Raw genomic sequence first — 20,446 nt, 5'->3', positions numbered from 1 at the left:
CAGCGGGACTGGGATTTCACCCTCAGGTTCTTACTGCTGAGCAGAATGTTTAAATCAGCTTTTTTTTCAATCTCTCTACTTTCTGGAGCAGCTCTCCAAAAGGACGACATAGTGCTAATTAGGGATTCATATCATGGTTTCATGTTATCGATTGCTTGTTTTTCAAGCAGGATCTCCTCCCTTGCCTCTGTTCCCTAACTAGTCTGCCAAAGCTTCCCCAGACTTACTGGGACAGGTATACTTCTGGGTTTCTTTTGCCTATGAATTCCGTGAACTACCATGCAGTGCCTAAAATCTCCCTCTTTCTTTAATAATTAAAAAAAAAAAAAGTCCTGTTATTATTTCATAGTAACCTCAAAACTGCCAGGAGCAGCAGTAAATATAAAGGGCTAGATTGTCAGAAGGACTCAGCATTGGTCTGTCTCAACTGTCACTGAAGTTGATGGTAAAAATCAAAATTAGACTAAGACTGAGCATTTTGGAAAAACGTGTCAGAACGGCTTGGTGTCCGACTGATTTGGGAGGCTGCATAGTAGGCCACACTACCAGCTTGTGCTGATCTCTGCACTTCCCACTGCTTTCCCACACCCCCATTGTTTTTTTATTTGCCTTGCCCCGGCCAAAAACGGGCACAGCCGCCAGTGGAACCATGGCGGCAGCAGTCACGTGAAAATGGACGTGCTGCTCCAGGAGATTTCCTGCTGCTGTCACTGGGGAAGTGTGATGCGCAGGACTAGTGGCTCGGGTACAGGCCTGCCATGCAGGAGTCCCTCTTGGGCTAATTTAATAAATGCAGCAGAAGTGTGTGCAGTCCAGTGCTAAACCAAAGCCTGTGCTCGTAGATTTCTACTGCCAGGAAGATACAGGAAAGCAGCCAAGAGATGCTTTTCTTTAATTAGACTTCTACTGCAGTGTTTTCCCACCTAAGAAGTCAAAAGTAATTGATTATGTTGTCTACGTTATTTAGCCTACAAACTTACATTTTGTTGCCTAGACAATGCCTGTTTTATTGCGCAGTGGGTATTCTCACATCCTGAGTGGTGCAATTATGGGATGTAGGTGGAGAGATTAGAAGAATAACCTGCAGGCTCTAAGGAACTATTTTTAGTCTGAAGCTATAGCTGTACTTTCAGGGAAGACACATAAATGAGAATAACTCTGGCAGTTGGCTGATCAGGGAGAAGCTGGTTAGTAAAGTCCCTCTGGCACTCAGATACAACGGTGATGAGCATAGTATAAGACCTTAGGTACAGTCCTGTCTTGTTTAAAGAACAATTACAGGAAACATATAAATAAAACGTCTAAACCCCATTAGGCTTTTGTGTGTTTTTGCCACTTTGTTGAGTTTCTAGAGTCACTGCTAAGATTGTGACTGAAATCTCAACACTTCTTTCCTTACTGGTGTCTTAACCCTATGTCACCTCATCTAGCACTGCTCCTGTCTTTTAGGCTTTATCTGTGCTAATGCTGACCGCAGCCAGTATTCTTAAAAGGACCTTTGAGGACAGGCTTTGTGGTTACCCAACCTTAGATGGAATGCAAAGACCAGAATTTTTCTCCCTGTTTCTGATCTGATCAGATCAGAAAACAGGGTTTCCACCTCTGGGGCTGCCCCAAATAGATTATCCCCTTATGTAACAGTCAGCAGTGACCATTATTGTAAATGAAACCAATTTTATTTGGCATTGGAAATAGGAGAAAATATGAAGAATGTGTAAATATTCTCTCTCTCTCTAATATGTGTACACACGTACGCATGGGCACAATCTGACCCTGGAGCAGGGTTAGCTCTATAGGCTAAACGTTAGGGCTTGTCTTCACTAGAAAACTACATTGAGTCAGAATATAGCTAGGAGGCATGTGCCATATGTGATTGCTTCAGGTTCTTCCTCTCTCAGCGCTTCCAAGTCCCTGGTATAACTTGAGAGTCACTGTTTGTTGTCCCTTGGTATCTTGTATTCGGGTGTGAGATCCCTTCAATATAAAGGACATTGTCTGAGTAATGCACAGCATAATCACCACCTGGCCCCTACATGGGTCAGAGTTCAGGTTCTTGGGATTGATTCTGCACTGCCCAGCACTTGGCACGGTCATGTACCCCTGGGTAAAGTGAGTGCAAAATGGGTATAAAGTCTTACTTCGTAGCATTTTATACCCACTTTACACTGTGGTACATGACTATTCAAGGGGCTGGGCAGTGGAGAATCAGGCTCCTTGTATTGTGATTATGCATATTCCTACGTGATGGGAATAACACCTCTGTTTGTTATGTGGATAGTACAAGATTGATGGTGTCCTTAACAATTCATTCTCTTGCTATTAAAGTGCCTGGGTTTTATAAATGACGTAGTAGAGTAGGTAGCTACATTGCTCTCAGTTTAACTGACTTTATTAGAAAAGTTTAATTTGCTTTGTTTTTTGAATAGCCTAAATTTTAGCCCTGACACCACAAGTGAGGGTGACAAAGAAAAGGGAGACATGGAACAAGGAAGGATGAAGATTACAGCAATATGATTACACAGTGACTTAGGGAGTTGCATGTGCCAAGTGCATGGTTGTGTTTCAGAGAGTAGTGGTCCATTTATTTTGATCCTGTTTGCTGTTCATGCCTTCAGTATCATTTAAAAAGGCACCCCCATCCCTAGAGAGCAAACATCTGCTGGGAGAATGTCTGTGAGCATGTTGTGTCTCACCATAGATGGTCTTTCTGCACACTTGATATTGATGGAAAGATATACATCTTAATACTTTCATCCACACACCAGGTACAGTTGGCAACATTAGAGTCAGAATCACAGAAGTGTAGGACTGGAAGGGATCTCAGTAGGTCATCGAGTCCAGTCCCTGCACTCAAGGCAGGACTATGTAATAACTAGACCATTCCTGATTCCTCCATTGCTGATGTGCTACATCACTGTAAAGTGAGGCACGGCAATGTGTCTTACCCCAGAAGTTGAGAAAACATTGGTTACAAATACTAACAAACCTTTCAATGTTTGCTGTGCCTATAACCTCCAACTTGACACTCCCCAGAAATTAGTGCACAAACTAGTTTCAAATCCGCGTTGTGAAAGGTGGCTTTGCTAAATCCCTGTTGCACAGCCCCACAGGGAGCAAGTTGCAGGTCCTGATTCCTGAGCCGCTATGATTTCCTCACAACTCCTCCTTGGGCAGAATGGAATCACTGTGAGAGAGATAGGGTTTGATGTCCTGTGTGCTAAGGAGAAGGAAGCATGTTGCCTGGAGAAAGAGACCTGGGAAGCAGGTATTCCCTTGTGCTGCTTGATCGGAGGCACTAAGTTTCCGAGCCTGCTCCTCCCCCCAGCAGCGGGTCTGTCCCTGCTGGATTCTCCTCAGGGCCAGCCTGCAGGAAATGCTGTGCTTCCATGCACCAGTGGACCCTGCTCACTACCTCTCCCCAGCCCTTCCTGGCAGTGTAAAGCCTTCTGGAATTTACAGACTAGCTAGAACCAGGGCCAGAGTTACACCTTACGCGCCCCTCAGCACAGCATCTTCAGGAACCCCTGCCTACAGCTGACCTTCATGTTTTCCTTAAAAAATTAAACTTTTAACCCACTTTCGACTTTTAGGCGCCCCTAGGCACATGCCTACTGTACCTAATTGGAAATCCAACCCTGGCTAGAACTCAGTGAGAGGATTCCTTGACGACCTCAGCAGAGCATGTCCTGACTCCTGTGTACGTGTTGATTCTTCCAGCGTTGCTTTAACAAGCAGGGAATTATTTAGCAGCCTAAATTTAAAACGAGCAGAGATTTGATTAGGGGAATTAGCATAAGCCTCATGTTTTTCCCATGCATTTAATGTTTTCCTGCTTATAAATATTAAAACATGCTGTTCGCATGTACTCTGGGGCTTTTGGGAGGCAATGAGGCCAGATCCTCAACTGGTGTAAATTGTCATAGCTCCATTAAAATGAATTTCTCCACTGAAGTCAGTGGAGCGCCACTGACTCACAACAGTTGAGGATTTGGCAGAGTGGTGTTTATGGTTTCTCTAAGTACATATTCCACATTAACAGTGTATTTATTTAGCTTGAAACTCCCATGCAAAGTTTGGTTCCGAGAGGAAGGTATTCTGAGCCAGAGGAAGGGGGGAATGGAGTCCATCAAGTTGGCAGTTGTTCTGGTGGGATAAAACTTTAACTGGGATGGCTTGGTTAAGAAATAATGGATGTCTGCTTGGTTACGGGAGCATCAGAGGATACTTTAGTTGCGTCGCTAAAGTACTACCTGCAATGACATCTGTTCGGGCTGGGCTGTGTTTATTTTCATGTTTAAATAATGTGGCAGGAATAAGGGAAATGTGTCTATTATTAGGGTAAGGATGGGGGAAGAACAACAGTCCTTGCCTAACATCTGCTGCCTTTTAAATACAATAGTTATGTACAGTTCGATTTTTTAAAAATATCACATAGACACTTAAATACAAGCTGAGTTTTCGTTTTGTAACGTACATGAATTCATTGAGGGTATGCATGGCTGTTCTTGTCCCCTAAATTTAATGGATTAGCTGGTCTTGTCCCCTAAATTTCCATCCTCGCCTTGACATACACACCTTTGCATATCATCTGTAATTCTGCTCAGACCCTCACAGATAATATTTCATACTCACCTGCACATTAAATGAGAAATTCTGCTTGTTGGACTCACTCTGGCAGGTGTTATGCCAACAGAATACTGGGAGATTGTTAGTGAGTGAATCCGTTAACATGTGAAAGCGGGGTGGGGAAAAAGTGTACGTTTCCAGAAGCCTTTTATTCACCCAAATGCAAACAGATTTTCACTGGGCTTCCAAAGGGCATGCTGGCGATCTCACGCAGATACATCCCTGCCAATTATGAAGAGTAGCTTTTGCTCAACCTGCACCTCTCTGTGTGGGAAAATGGTCTCGCTTGGGCTGAGACCAACCATGGCAAATCTCAGCTCAAAAGGCAAATGGTTGAGAAAGTTTTAAAAACAACTGAAGAAAATTCCATCGGGGAGATGATTAGGCAGCCCTAACTGTAGGCATCACTATGTGCCTTTAAAAAAAAAAAAAAAAAAAGTTTGTAATTACACAGAAGAAAGGAAATAACTCCTGCAGCACATCAATGGAAGAATCACCTGAAAAAAACTGAACCCTCAGGAAAACTACTCAGCATATGATAATTTCTAGACTGTTTTCCAAATTATATATTTATAAAACTATAAAACTCCTGCAGCTCCACTGGAGAGTGGGTGGGTGAGTAAATAAATGAGTGTGTGTGTGGTTGGTTGGTTGGTTTGTTCGTTCGTTCCCAGTCGCAGAGCTGCAAGAGTTTTGCATTACAGGGACCGCAACAGGATAGTACAACAGTTGTGGGAGAGATGGGAATATTGTCTCTGCCAATCCTGCCATCTCGAGCAGCTTCACCTCGGCTTCTCAGAGGGCTTTGTGTGCTTTCTGGGGCGTAAAATGGGGATACTGATACTGACTTCCTTTGTAAAGCCCTTTTAAGATCTACTGCTGAGACTTGCTGTAGAAGAGCGAGGAGTCACTACTAGAATGTGATTTAATAGGACTGTTTTCAGATCCTCCAAAGGTTTGGGATATGGATTAAGATCTAGAAGTTTGGATGTTTATCCAAAACTAAGGAGGCAACACGCGCAGGAGACCTTTGATCCTCCAGCGTCACTAGCCAGCCCGTACTCGAGAACTGGTAAACTGGGTCTTCATTAGAGGAAGGTCAAGGGGCTTGCTCCCCCTTTCTGGTGTGTCTGGGGGAGACTGGCAGGTGTTTGAACAGCTGCATGAGACATCTCCCCTTCTCTCGTTCCTTCAACAATAGAAAGGGACTTTTCCTCCTCTGCATTACATGAATCCTTCCCCATCTTTCTCCTGCTCTGCCTTCCCCCACCCCAGTCGTCCTGCTTCTCTCCTCTCTGAAATTCTCACTCATTGCTTTCTCCCCCAATTTTTACCTCTGCTCCTTCCCCAGAGTTAATGATGTCTCTGGTCCCTTCACCCCTTTCTTCCCCAGAGTTGAATGTGCCTTTGTTCTCCTTGGTCCCTTAAAGTCATGGGGGAAATAGGCCACATCTCTTTCCCACCCCCCATAGGATAAGCCTATGGGTGGATGCTGCAGCTGTGTTGCACTGGCTGCTTCTAACAACTGCTCCCGTCCTGGCTGCCTCTTTGCTATTCTTTGCCCTGCACTGAGACTGCAGAGGGCATTGTGGAGAGTGGAGGGCAATTGCCAGCTAGCCTCCTGCTTGCTTCAGCACTCCACCCTAGGAGCTGGGGCCAGCAGAGCAGTTACAGAAAACTCCTGCAGTAGCTGCCACAGCTCCCAGTGGGTCAGTGAATGGGATGGCTCTGGAAAGTTGGGATTGGGGAAATCTGGGTTATCAGCATCACAGCTCTGCTCCTAAAAGTCCAAGGTAGGCTAATAGAGTGCTCCATCCTTCCATTAACGCTTTCCCACTGTGCCAAGGACAGAAGGATATATACTATGCAAATACTGACTGGTTCTACAAAGAGGTAGAAGTGGGCCATATTCCCCGTTGGTGTCATCAGATCCTGCAGAATGTAGGGTTTCATTTGTTAAAAGTTTCTAACCTTTACGGTTGCAATGAAAACTTCAAGGTGACCTGATGCAGTGTGTCTTCCTGAAACTAGAAGTTCAGAGAAACTATAGCCCGAAGAGGCATGACCTGTCCCCATTCATCCAGAAGCATCTTGGCTCTCCACCCTAAGGGTAGCATTGCTAACTGTTTTAGTGGGGAGAACTATCTGACTTCTTTTAGCTTGTGGGGGGAAACATACTACCACTGTGGGTGTTTTTTCCCTGTCTTACCTCTGCTTGACAGTTGTGAGTGGATGGGGGTGGGTCATACAAAAAACACTGTGTGCGTGTCTATACTCAGTAGATAAAATAACATGGCTATACTAGATATTGGCTGCAAAGAAGTGTTGGTGATATGTTCAGGTGGATGTTCTAAGATCATGGAAGTGTAACAGGAGAGGGGCTAAAATTGGATTAGTTTGATTATGTAGTCATATTAATCTGCCTAATGAGAGAACCCATTTTTTTCCCTTTCCCTCTCTGCCGCAGCTGAAGAATAAATTTATGAAGAAATTGCCCCGGGATGCTGAGGCCTCCAATGTGTTGGTTGGTGAGGTAGACTTCTTGGAAAACCCTTTCATTGCCTTCGTCCGGCTGCAGCAGGCAGTTATGCTGGGTGCTTTGACTGAAGTCCCCGTTCCTACCCGGTAAGACAGCCTCCCCCAGCATGCAACATAAATCAGAAAAGTGTTTTCACCTTTAAAATAATGACACCATCCCAAAAGGGAACCTTCTCCATTGCTTTCCATAATGTAACTTGCAGTGGATTTATATATTTTTACCAAGACTGTCAGAACTATGCTAACGGATCACCCCTTCTGCTGCTTAATCAAATTGGGATCTTGGATTTATTGAAATATCTAATCTATAAAAATAATCTTTAATCTATGAATATACATAAGCACATACTAATGTAACACTAAAGGGACACTATTAACTTGAAATCTGGTGGGGGGGAAAGAAAGAAAGTACTACGCTCATCCTTGAATTCCCTGGTACTTTTTTCTGGTTTTATAAGTACATTTTCTTCCTCTTAAAAATGCTTTTCTCTCCCTTGTTGTTATCTCAAAGAACCCTACAAATAAAAGGGGGACAGTGAAACTGATAAGATGCAAAGGGTGAAATCCTGGCGTTAAAAAAAAAAAGTGGTGTCCTATATGAAAAGTGAATAAATTGGACAAAATATTTCAATAATAGTCATTGTAGGTGTTCTTTGTTATTAGAAGGAGTGCAGATTTTTCAGGCAGAAGTGTGATTTTTTTTTTAAAGTAACCATGTCCCTTTTTGTGTTAGAAAATGTAAACCCTGATCCTGTAAATGTGAACATACTTAACTTCAAATATGTGGATGAGATTGCTCATACGTTTAAAATAAAGCATATGCATAAACATTGGCAGGATCAGGGCCATTAACTCTCAAAATGGAATATATGACAGTTAAGGGTCTATTCATACACGTAACAATACAGTCTTTAATTATGCAGTTACATACTATTTCTCTATGCAACATACGGCAATGTCACTTTCAAAAAGTGTAGAACCTTAGATACATGTGCTGCATTTTTTGTGTATTCCAGACAGAAACCAGAAAGTAATTAGTATTAAAAGTATATAGTAAAATGTACTTAAATCACCAGTGAAGCATAATAAAGTTATAATCAAAAGACTTGTCATCTGCATACAGATTGAATTGCAGTTAAATCATAACGTTCTTTTTCAATTCCACCTCACTAGCAGAGGTGCTTCATTAATATACATTACTGAGAATACACAATTACCACTTAATACCATTACATATTAGCACCTGACAACATACAAGTGTTTTAATATCAATTTTCAGATTTAGGTTACATTAACTGTAAATACTGAGTTTGAAATGTCCTGATAACTTTTAAAGCATTAGTGTGCAAATACCTATTTTTACGTGGACATTTAAAATTTTTTAATGTGCATCCACTGTATGATGCAAGTAATATTTGCATAGTGCTGAGAAAGTCTGAGGATATATATATCATATGAAATGTCATAAGAGGAGACATAAAGTACTCACATGAGCAAAGAATAACAAACTATTAAGACACAAGATAAAACTGATATGGGAAGATAAATCTGTCAAAAGTCCACAGGTCTAAAGTTTATAAACTTATATTACTAACATCAGAAATACACAGAATCAAAATGGCCCATATTCAAGTTAAATAATCATGGTTAAGTGGCAACTTGTCAGTAATTGTCATGAACTGGGCTCAAAGAGATTTACCTGTGTCTGATGTTCAGGTAACATTGCTTATTAACAATGGTGCAATGTGCATGTCTGAAATCTATTTCACTGGAGCATTAGAATGGAAATGCTAAGAAATGTTTGAGTATGTTTAATTTGTTTATATTATGGGGTATTTTTTACAGAATACATTGGGAAAAATAGGGTGGATTATTTTTAGCAATAACTGTTTTTGCTGTCTCAGCATTACTGGGTGCTGTACATTTCAGTACTTCAGTCACTAGCCTGATCCTGCTTTTATTTTTTTTTAAATACACGTCTGATTGTTTCTCAGTAGAGGTAAAATTAGACATCCTTTGTTCTGATAGTGAGAGCCGAGAAGTTGGAGGTAGAAAAGCTTAATAACCTCACGAAATTATTCCAGAGCATTATTGAAAACAATACATCCTTCCATGTTAACATTTTTTCCAGGAAATAATAATATCCATTTGCTGTCCTCCAAGCCAAATGGTAGTTGTAATCAGAGTAGGGAGGCTCATTAACTTGCTTCTGTGAGGAATGAGGAGCCATTTGCAGTGGTTGCATCCTGTGAAATCTAATAAAGGAAATCCCAGAAGAGCCCGCTCTGGCTGTGATGGACTAGCTCATCATTCAATCGTTTGTTTTAACCTCCCTGTGCAGTGAGCATGCCTGCCGTAAAGTGCACTTCAGAACTCTCAGATCCTAAAAGGTGCAATAGGTGGGACCTTTTTCTTTTTTTTTTTTGGTTTCCCTTTTATGTTATCTGATAAAGACCGCAGCCAAAACTTTCAAATGTACGTGCTCAAACTTAGACTTCCTCAAGCCATATTTAGTCTCCTACGTAGAGTGGCCTAATTTTTCTGAGGAGTTGGGCTGCAGTTGTACCTACACAGCAATGTAAGCCTAGGGTTAGTGAGACTCGAGTCAGCTGACCTGTATCAGGGAACCCCGGGGTTGAGCGTCTGCATTGCATTTTAACCTTAAGTTAAGGATTTTCTGACCCATCTCAAACCGAGGGTGCTGGTATCCATACTGCAGTGCACAGACCCAAGTCAAAGTAACCCTGTCTGGACTTACATTGCTTTGCAAACATACCCTCTCACGGACTTCAAATGTAGTACGGAGTACTGCAGCCTAAGGCCAGTTGCTGATTGCAGTGGGAGCTGCAGCTGCTCAGTGCCTCTAAAAATCAGCCCATTTCTATTTAGGAGGCTAAACATGGAGTCAGAAGCCTAATTTTAAGCTCCCAGATTTGAAAATGTTGGTCTAGAACTGTGAGCGATGATTTATTTGGGGTGTCTGTATAATTTTGTAATTGGAAATGTATTTACCAGGTGACCCACTCATTGCTTCTTATGCTCTTAATTAATTAGCCTATTTTTCTTGAGCATCCATAAATATGCTGAGTGCTTCTTAGAACCAAGTGATTGCCCCAAGGAGTTTACAGTCAAGGATGCTGTCTTATCCTGCTCCACTGAACTCGATGGGAGCTGGATCAGGGCATAAACTGAGATCTGACACAAGTAGTGAACGTCATAAACAACAACCTGGGGGAAAGCAAGGGAAAAGAAAAAGTTCCTAATAATAAGATGACATAACATGGCTACTCAGAAAAGTATGTTAGACATCTTGGTGCTTCCACTTTCAAAGCAACAACAAAGCAAATTAATCTTGATTCCCATGGACAACATATCAGCTGTAACTTTTCAAGGAGGCAGGGGGCATTCGTTGAGGAGGAGGATGCAAGCACCAAAGTCTTATGGCTTATGGGTAGGCTTTGCACTGAGCTCTCCACAGGGTGAAAAGCTAATCTCTGCACCCCTTCATCCTCATTCCTTTTCTTCATGTTGCTTTGGAAATGGAGAACAAACACATTTTACTGTATAGGTTATTTAGACTGTATCGGGCAGACTGATTGCCTGTTATGTATTGGCTCTGTATTCCTTTTTTATTGCTTCTAATTGTTGTTTGGTTTTGATTTCAGAATAATGTTTAGTTGCAGAGCAGCTGATGCTTAATGGAAATCTTTGAAAGATTTTCTATTTAGAAATCATTCTGCCTAGGCTTCGTTACTAAGAATATTTACATGAAAACAGAACTTTTGTTTAAAAGTAAGTAGGAAGAGCCCATGAGCTCTGGCTGAACAAAGACCCTGTTCTTATGCCATCTTACCATCCTTGGCAATAAAAAACAGGGGAATTGAAATCCAGATAAGGAACTGTAAGTACAGCTGTTTTGCAATAGAATGTTTTTCAGAGTTTTCCATGAGGCATCATTAGCCCTTCACCCTGTGCTGTCTGCCCATTAGTTTGGATTTCCCAGGCTTTTAAAATCGTGTCTATTCTGCTCACTGTTGTCTCTACTCATTAATTTTAAGTCTACAGTGCTATGAATTTCTCACTTTCACAAGCACTTATTTACCACATTTACGCTAATGACTTGGGTGGGTCTTAATGAAGCTTCTAGACTAAAATTCTGCAGATTACCTTCAGATCTCCCCCCTCTGCTGCATTAAGATGAGGGGAGATGGTCAAGAAACACCAAGAGAGGAGTTTTAAGGGTATCTGGGCGGGGGTTATCGGTACAGAACTGCATAGTCGAATTTGTGATTCTGCAGCACCATTATTATGCCTTGAAGCCTCAACTGAAATCTAGTGACTTGTTCAAGATCACACAAGAAGCTTGTGGCAGTTGAAACCTGATCTCCAGACTCCCAGTTCATTGGTTAATAATGAGATCATCCTTTTCTTTGGTCTGATTTTTTTTTTTTTTTTTTTTAAGTGTAGACACAATTTGTGTGTCTTGCTCATTGTTCAGAATATTAGCCTCGTCTCAGTGACTGCATCTCACTGGAACTTTTCCAGGTTTGGGGCATTCTCTGGGGAATCCTGACTCGTGGCAACAAGGGTTTACATTTCTCAGTCTCTGCTGCTGTATAACACCATGCAAGCAACCGGCTGGGTGGCATGTTGATAAGGTGCCCAAACAATGAATCTTCATGTGTGGTGAAGGAGGAAAAAACAAACAACTTCACCTGTCTGGAGTTCTCATTTCCTTCTCCCAGAGATCAACCACAAATAGCGCCCCAGCCATCAAGCAGTGTCCAGTCCAGCGTCCATCGGTTTCTGATGGAAAACTAACCCAGCTGGCCTTTCCCTTCCGCTAAGGAGGCATGTGCAATCACTTTGTTGATCAAGGGAACAAAATATATAGCAACAGTGAAACAAACTAGAAAACAACACCCTTTTCTGAAGTAACTGCCTTTAACCCTTAAGGAAATTCCTGCGTTGGCTTTTTCCTGCTTTGGCGGGAGAGGGGTTCTCCCCATGTGTGGGCAGTCCTGACTTTGTCTGTGATACTTCCTGCTCTGCCATGGCTTTTTATATATGGAGTGCCCAGCCTCCTGGATTAGCAGCTACCACACAGGGATTGCAGGCAGGCTTGGCCCAAGGACAGTGTGGCTCGCTCTTGCCTCAACCCAGTGTGGGGTCTCTACACCACATCACAAGTACATTTCCCCCTCAAATTGAACTCTGATGCTTATTTATGCCATTTAGTAGAGATTTCGGTCCATATTCTTTAGCATAAGCAGGCATGGCACCTGACCCCTCATGTATCCCTCTAGCAAGCTGGGTTTAATTTCGGCACCAAAATCTCTGGTGTTGACTGCCACTGAGATGCACGAGGATTGTGTCCATTTACATCAAGCTGAGTTTGGTCCTTAATCTCTTGCTAGAGAGCAGTGCAGTAATATGGCTGTTGTGCCTGTGTTTGACCCCTTTTCCAGACCGAATGGATTTACAGTGCATTTGCGCTGCTATGTAGTGTTTCTTCATGAAACCCAGGGTGAGACACAGGATTTGCTGAAAATTATTGTCTTTTTTGCAATAATTCCCATGCTCTGCTAAGTAAACTGAAATCCTAAAAACAGGTCGTCTGTCTTGTCTTCTGTTGCCACGAGCTAAGGGAGTGGGTTGGTAACTGGATAACAGCATCTTTCATGTTGAGGTTGCATTGGATGCCAGATTGGCATTGTCTGGCCTACATTGTCTCAAATCAGTTCCCATGGAACAGGTGGCCATATCACAAAACTGTCATCAAAATGAATGGGCATTCTTCTCAGCAAGCACAGTGGAGATGCCAGTGGTCAGGCCTGGGGATTGAACTACCCTTCCATTGCTCAGCTGTGACCCAGCTCATTCATGGGTGAGCTACAGGGGCAGGGTGAATGTAGGAAGCTAGCATTCCTGCTGCCTAGACTGTGGCTGTTCGTAGATAGACAGCTGTCAGTCTGGCACCTTTTAAAAATAAAAACATGGCTGCAAGACCTAGATAACGGGTCAGCAGGTTGTTTGTTAGCACCTCAGCTCTGGCAGCCTGAGCTTTCTGGATGCTACTTTCTCTCATTCAAAATACATGAGCAGTGATTAGAAGCAAAGGCAGAGAAGGTAATGAGCAATGATTTCATATTGAAGATATTATCAAGTAAGTGTGCACATAGTAATAAGCAATTGTTGTCCAACAGGTATCAAATAAAGGATTAACACTTAGTATATTGTAGATAGTGATCCCTGCAATATGTGTAAATTAAAAATATAATCCATTTACATGAATATCTGCCATGAACTGTGGCTATGAAGCATTTACTATCAGCAAGGCTGTGTTGTGTATCCCCACCAGGAACACAAGGCGTGCCAGGCTCAATCAGTTTAGCTAAATTATTAAGAGTTAAAGGCTGATTTAAAAGAATAGTTTTCCTTCACACATGAGTAGCTGTCCTGGATGCTGAATCCTCCAGATATTTCATCCCCAGAGAAGCACTGATGAGCAAATGCAGTGCAGTGTGTTTCTGAGCTCTGTGGGATTGATGGCTCTAGAAAGGAAATATTAGATGTTTTCAAGGATATTGTTTTTAATAAATAATTTAAGAAATTGAAAACAGTTTCTTACCATCACAAATGCACCCCACACTGCCCTTCTAGCTCACCTGCCTTACCTGGCCTGGATGCCTGCTGCTCTCCTTCTAAGGTGACCTCAGGAGGCCAGTCTGCTTTGCTGACTGATGGATGAGGAGAGTCGTGGTCCCACCCTTTTTGGGAGCACAGGGGAGCTCTGAGGGATAAGGGAGTGAGCAGTCCATGCACCCCTCCCTGAGCACAGGGCTAGAACTCTGCCTTGCTTGGGTTCCACAAATTGAGGGACTCTCTTTCCATCCCTTCTCCAGCCGTTGCAGTGACGACACCCATCATATACAGGATTATCTAGGAACAGGAACAATGTTGGGGAAATATTTAACGTAGCTGTCCTTCTAAGGGAATTTAGCAGCGGGAAACAAAAAGGGGCCAGCATTATGTGACCATCAACAAGCGCTTTCCAGACTTCCAGAGGTTTGCAGAGTCCAGTTTGGGAACCTCTGGGCTATATCACACTTGGACAGTATTGCATTTTAGCTGCTGCCTGCACCTGGCTCATGACTTAGATTGCATGGGTTGCTGCTGGGGGCCAGACCCCTCTGTGTAGTGCCATCACAGCACTTGTCTGATGAAGAAAATACAAAGAAACCTGCTTGATATCTGAGCCGGGGTGTGTGTGTGTAGTGACCTAGGTCTTTAGAGGAAAGACTCTGAGGACCACATAAACGGAAGGAAGAATTTGATCCCCTAATTTGCTAGTGTAGCCAGTTTTGATTATCTGAAGTGTGTGAATCTCAGAGGAAGAAATACATTAGTTATGCTGTTGACACAAAGGCCTTTTCTCATTCTTCCTGTGGGCCAATGGCCTATGAAGGGGGCTGAGCTCCCATTGAAATCAGAGGGAGCTGAGGTGACTCTGCAATTCTGAAAACCCAAGCCATACGCTTAAAATAATGCATTTTGCAAATTTTCCTGGATTCCTCATATTTCCTGCAACTTTTACCTGAATTTACTGTACACTGAAACAAGATTCACCTTGGTTCTTTGATTAAATACAACTGCGTTGTGGGTTTAAAGTGAGGTCTTCAAATGTGCCCAGTGCTAGCCTACGTCTGGTCCCGTTGAAGTCCGTGAGAGTTTTACCACTGATTTCAATGGGAGCAGTTAGGTCAAGGTGGAGTGCTTTTGAAAATCTCACTCTTAATATCTGATTATATCGTGGGTGTTTTACAGGGAAGTGGAATGGATTGCATCTCTAACTACTACAGTATGATCCTTGTAAAGATGAATCTCTGTGTTCACTCCTTTTATTTATTATAGATGGATTTGTGGTACAATGAGTAAATGATGCAGTTTGCTATCCTGAATGGTAACGATCCGTTTGTTTTTGGTCAGATTTCTATTCATTTTGCTGGGTCCGAAGGGAAAAGCTAAGTCCTACCATGAGATTGGTCGATCCATTGCTACTTTGATGTCCGATGAGGTAGGCATCTTTGCATATACCATGTCCAGTTGTTTTCTGTTGTTGTTTCATCGACCTAGATGGTAGCCATCCTCTTCTTTTTCTGTATAGTAACTTTTTGGGTTCCATATATCAGTATCGTACATGAGGCTGCTTCCGATGGCAAATTGGGTGATGGATCCATGAGTGCTGAATTTATGTACAGCTGAGATATCAAATTCTGATTATCTTTAAATTCCTTTTCTTAATTATTTAATCTGCCTCCACGCTTCTGTAAATGTGTAGAACTAGAATGTGTTTCTTTTCTGCATCTTTACCTGTAATCTGTAATTCTTTCAAATACATTTGAGTTAACGTATAAACTGTGCTTCTTTATTCACATTCCAAGATCACAGGTACCCCACAGCAACTCTGACAGTGCATCTTATTGTCGAAATAGTTACACTCAGCATGTGGTGCCCTGTGTCCCAGAGCACTGCTTTAACTAACTAATAATTGTACACTACCCCTTTGTACCTAGTAATTACTTTCTAATAATACACATCAATAATGTGACATGATGCTGTCTGCATTAAGGTAAACATCCTTCTTCACAGTGTCTCTTGGCCTCTGCACAACTGTATTTCACCAACATCTTAGCATTTTCTCTTTCTTCTTGTCCTCCTTTGTTCTCTGACAATTCCCTTGGTTTCATTTACCCACTTCAGACTCTCTGCCTTTTATTATATTCCACCCCTGTGCTCAGCACAAAGTGCCCTCTCTCTCATTCTTCCAATGCCTCTTTACAATCCACCAGTTTTCAAGTACTTCTGTATGCTGATCTCCCCCCTACCCCCAACCTGAATTGTCATTCTGGAAGGTTCAAAATATGTTTATGAAAATAAATCTTAGTATTCTTTTGTCTCTCTTTAACCACTGGCTACAGCCTCACTCATTTACTTCCAGTTGGCCCAACTTGGTATGTCTCACTAAATTATTTCCCTGTGTTGCAGGGACCTTTGACAATGGTGCACCTCAGTCCCTCTGTTCTCTGCCTATGGCCCACAGTGGTTTAGTCTCCTGTGGGCTGTAATACTCTGGTCTAGTTTCGGTTGTTGGGTTTAGTGTGTGGATGCTGGGTTGCCTGTGATATGCAGGAGGTCAGTCTAGGAGAGCTGGAGGTCTCTCGGGTCTTAAACTCTCTGACCCTATCAGTAGGGGTGGCTAGAAGACATTTCATTAAAAATACTGAATAAAATGTTGAAGTTGTTTCTGTTTCATAGGGTTCAGAACTGACTCACCCTTTCTCCACCCCCCCCGTTTCTTTTAGGTTTTTTTTTTTTGGTTTCTTGACATTTTTAGTGACTTTGACTTTTCCCGACCCCACACAAAGTGTTACTGAAATGTCTGTTGAAATTTTTTGGCGACTGAAAGCTGGCTTTGTGGCAAATGAAAAATTTTGCTAACATTTTTCATAAAAACGTTGTGAAAAACAAAGTACGTCAAGAAAGTCACATTTTTGGGGGGCAGTTTTTTTTTTGTTTTTTTTTAAAAGGCCATTTTTGTTTTAAAATCTTTTCGTTCAAAAAACTTTTTGGCCAGCTTTGCTCGGCGGTTCGTATCTGACTGGCCCAAGCACCACTGATATTATCTTTTTGTAGTGTGTTGAGTGGGAGTTGATTAAAGCTTTTCTGAAAGATCTGTTGTAAGTCTTGGCTGTAGAAAATTGCAAAACTCAAATTGGTTAGTCTCTAAGGTGCCAGAAGTACTCCTTTTCTTCTTGCTGCATTGAGACTTTTGCTTCTCCTGCAGGTGTTCCATGACATTGCCTATAAAGCCAAAGACAGGCAGGACCTGATCGCTGGAATCGATGAGTTCCTGGATGAAGTCATTGTGCTTCCACCTGGGGAGTGGGACCCAGCCATCAGGATAGAGCCCCCCAAATCTCTCCCATCTTCTGATAAAAGGTAACAGCAGGGAGTAGCAGGGCTCATGTCAGTGACAAGAGAGTAGGATATTCTGGGCCAGCATGTTAACTAGAGAAGTTGAAAGGAGTGCGATAGGTGGAACCCAAGAACATGTGTTACGTTAAAGCAAGCGATGTTTATGTAAGCAGGGCTGACTCCCATTCTCAGTTATGAGAGTGTGCAGGGCAACTGGGGTTGAGTATCTTGAGGAAGACAGGCCGGGCCACGTGGGTTGGGTCCACAGCATTTACTCTCTGAGCTTGAGGAACGAAAGCAGGTAAATGAGGGTTGCAAGTGCAGTAAGTAAACATTGCAGTGGGAGGGGAGGGCAGTAGGGGGGTGGGGAGGGAGCAGAGGAGTTGTCATTTTTTCCCCTTAGCATTGAATTTTCCACATGAGACGATAGAAGAGAATGTGCCTGAAAGCAGTGTCTGAGAATGTTGAGTTATGCTGTAATTTCAGGTCTTTGCTAATAGTCCTGTGGGGAATGTCCCTGCAGCACTGTGCTTGTACCAGCAGTTTAGAGGGAGAATGGTGTGTCCTAATACAGCAAGCCATTTGTAACTGTAGTTAAGCTCAATATTGAATTTTATTTTACAACTTCCAGTATGCAATGAGTTAATCCCTTATTTGCAGCATGCCAGTCTGGCTGCTTGTATAGCAGGAGCATTCTGTGTTCATAAGGCTTGTGTGATGGAGCTGGGTATAGATTTGCGTCCTATAGTGTGTAACACAGTGAATCCTCAGTGTGACTTGTCTTTCTGCATAGGAAAAACATGTATTCGGGTGGGGAGAATGTACAGATGAATGGAGACACGCCTCATGATGGGGGCCATGGAGGTGGGGGCCACGGCGACACTGAAGAACTACAACGAACTGGCAGGTCAGTGATGAATTCTCTGACCTGTTCAGCATGATGCTTTGCCCTTTTATCCCCTTTAACTTTGCATCTTATAATATTGCTTTCACCTGCTATACACATGGCCACCACTTTCAGAAGTGACCTGTGATTTTTGGGTGCCCAGCTTGAGACGTTTTAAAGGATCCCGAGGACCAGCAGACCCCTTCAAGGTGTCTTAGATTGGGACAAACAATGAGAACTCCCAAATTGCTAGTCACTTGTAAAATGCTTGGCCTATGGATGTGTGAAATTACGCTGATTGTTATGAAGTACGTTCATCCTAAATACCAATTCTTTTCCATTCATATTTGTGGAAATGTTTTAGCTGTTTGCAGGCTATCACAAGTTTATACAATAAATGTTCAAAGCCATCAATTGTCAATAAAAGAGAGATCCTGTTTCCTGACATTCCCATTACAATGTAGAAGAGCTCAAAAGAGAGATTTAATAGAAACAGAGAAGATAATGTTGCATGAGGCCTGATTCCCTGTTCTGTTACTTCAGTTTTGTGCCAGTGAACTCCATTGGTTTCAATCTAATGTAACAGAACATAGAATTAGGCCTGGTTCAGTTCGGCAACTCAGTGTCAGTGTAGTGTTTTACTGTAATTGAGAGGTGTAGCTCAGGGAGATATCTCAAACTGTTCTCTTTTCCCACTCAGTAGACTGCCAGACTGGATGGGAAGCCGAAGTAACATTCCTCAGTTTTTGAGATGATGGTTCCAGGCTATTACTATTTCTTAGCAACATGGTGCTTTATAAAGTGCTTTGAGGTCCCAAGACTATTCCCAAATATAAAACTTTGCTGAGATAAAGTTAAGGTTATAAGTTAGATATCAGTTAAAACATTATTAGAATGTTTGTAGGTATTAAAAGTAGTAATAATAATAAAAAGCTGAAAGCCTGCCATTACAAGTTAGAGTTAATGTTCCTTCTTAGAAAGGCAAGAAATCCATGTTGTCACAAAGAACCATAACAGTAGTCCTGTGTGCTTGTCTGCCATCACATCTCTTTAATGTGCCGTGTCTGAATCGCCTGAGAACATTACAGATTTGTTATCTTCCAATCAGTAAATAGTTTGGAAGGTAGATGGGTCAAATGCAATTATACCGATGAGGTTGTCTTGGTGGTGGACTATATGTGAGAGGATAAGAAGTGAGATTTGTGCTTCTCATGCTGACTGTGGGTGATTGAAGCCAATGGGCTTCGGTACCAAAGTCACTCTTGTAGTGTGACGTTACTTACCCTATCCTCTGTAGAATGCCCACCGGAAACTTATACAAACCAAATTCTATTCAGTTCCTGATTATTTAAGAAGAATGTACTTCCTATAGCTTGAGTGTTCCTTGCCCTCCAAATCAAGGAGGAGCCACTGGACTTATGACCCCCTCTTTCATTTGTCTGTACTGTTTTACTCCCAATTCTACTTCTGGTGAATGTTTTGAAGCATTTTCCATTTAGCGGTTATGTGGCTCAAACACCCATTGATTTATGCCTTATGTAGAAATAACTGCAATGACCCATATCTTTTCGGATTGCATAGCCCCTTGTTTCTGATAATGTCCCTGATTAGTTGCTCATCATGGTAAATGTTATTGTAAGACTTTTTTTTCACTTTCTTCTTCTCTTGCCTAATCCTCAGATTTTGTGGTGGTTTAGTCAAAGACATAAAGAGGAAAATACCTTTCTTCGCCAGTGACTTCTATGATGCTTTAAATATCCAAGCTCTTTCAGCCATTCTCTTCATCTACCTGGCCACAGTGACCAATGCTATCACTTTTGGAGGTCTGCTTGGTGATGCTACAGACAACATGCAGGTTAGAAATAATTTCAAACTCATACAAACAATGCAGGCCCAAATTTCCTCATTTCGAGAGTAACAGGGAAGCAGATGGGCCATGTATAAAGATTGGTTACTTAGCACAAGATTTATCCTGCTGCTCTAACTAAAACTGACCTCACTTCTGTGCCTGTTGTTGTACTTTGGTTCTTTTAGCAATTGCAGATGCAGTTATATTAAATTGTGTTCGAGCAATAGGTAAGAGAAAAGGGGGGGCATTTCTGTATCAAAATTACTGGTGCTCTTCAAGTGTGCTAACTGGTTTTGTGTGTTATTTAATTTGAACTAGGTGTATTAATTCTGATTCACATTTTCCATGTCCTCAGAGCTTAACAGGGCATGTTCTGCCTGACGCTTAACTTTGTTGGGTTTTCTGCCTGTCTCAAAAAAATACTTCTGTGCGGTTGTCCACTGGAAACAGAAGGGATAAGGAAGTAGACTGAGGAATTGTTTAGAATGTGTTTTGAGACGGACACTACAGACAAAATGTAAGCCGTTTAGAATGATTAATAAAAAAGGGTCAAATATGACGCTTTTACT

At 42.1% G+C, this 20,446-nt stretch overlaps 1 protein-coding gene across 8 annotated transcripts in view; it reads left to right on the top strand.

The window, feature by feature from the left end:
* The window catches only part of SLC4A4 (solute carrier family 4 member 4), a 259,907-nt gene that overhangs the window by 162,505 nt on the left and 76,956 nt on the right, over window positions 1–20,446 (top strand). For all 8 annotated transcript variants that reach the window (XM_048846797.2, XM_048846802.2, XM_048846805.2 and 5 more), the window contains 5 exons: window positions 7,094–7,251; window positions 15,154–15,241; window positions 17,012–17,166; window positions 17,936–18,049; window positions 19,709–19,883. In XM_048846797.2, coding sequence (XP_048702754.1) covers window positions 7,094–7,251; window positions 15,154–15,241; window positions 17,012–17,166; window positions 17,936–18,049; window positions 19,709–19,883 — 690 coding nt within the window. The remainder of the gene's footprint in view (window positions 1–7,093; window positions 7,252–15,153; window positions 15,242–17,011; window positions 17,167–17,935; window positions 18,050–19,708; window positions 19,884–20,446) is intronic.

This window comes from Caretta caretta, chromosome 4 (genome assembly GCF_965140235.1).
Source record: "Caretta caretta isolate rCarCar2 chromosome 4, rCarCar1.hap1, whole genome shotgun sequence".
In the NCBI taxonomy this organism is placed as follows: Eukaryota; Metazoa; Chordata; order Testudines; family Cheloniidae; genus Caretta; species Caretta caretta.
This window is presented reverse-complemented; position numbering and strand designations above follow the sequence as displayed.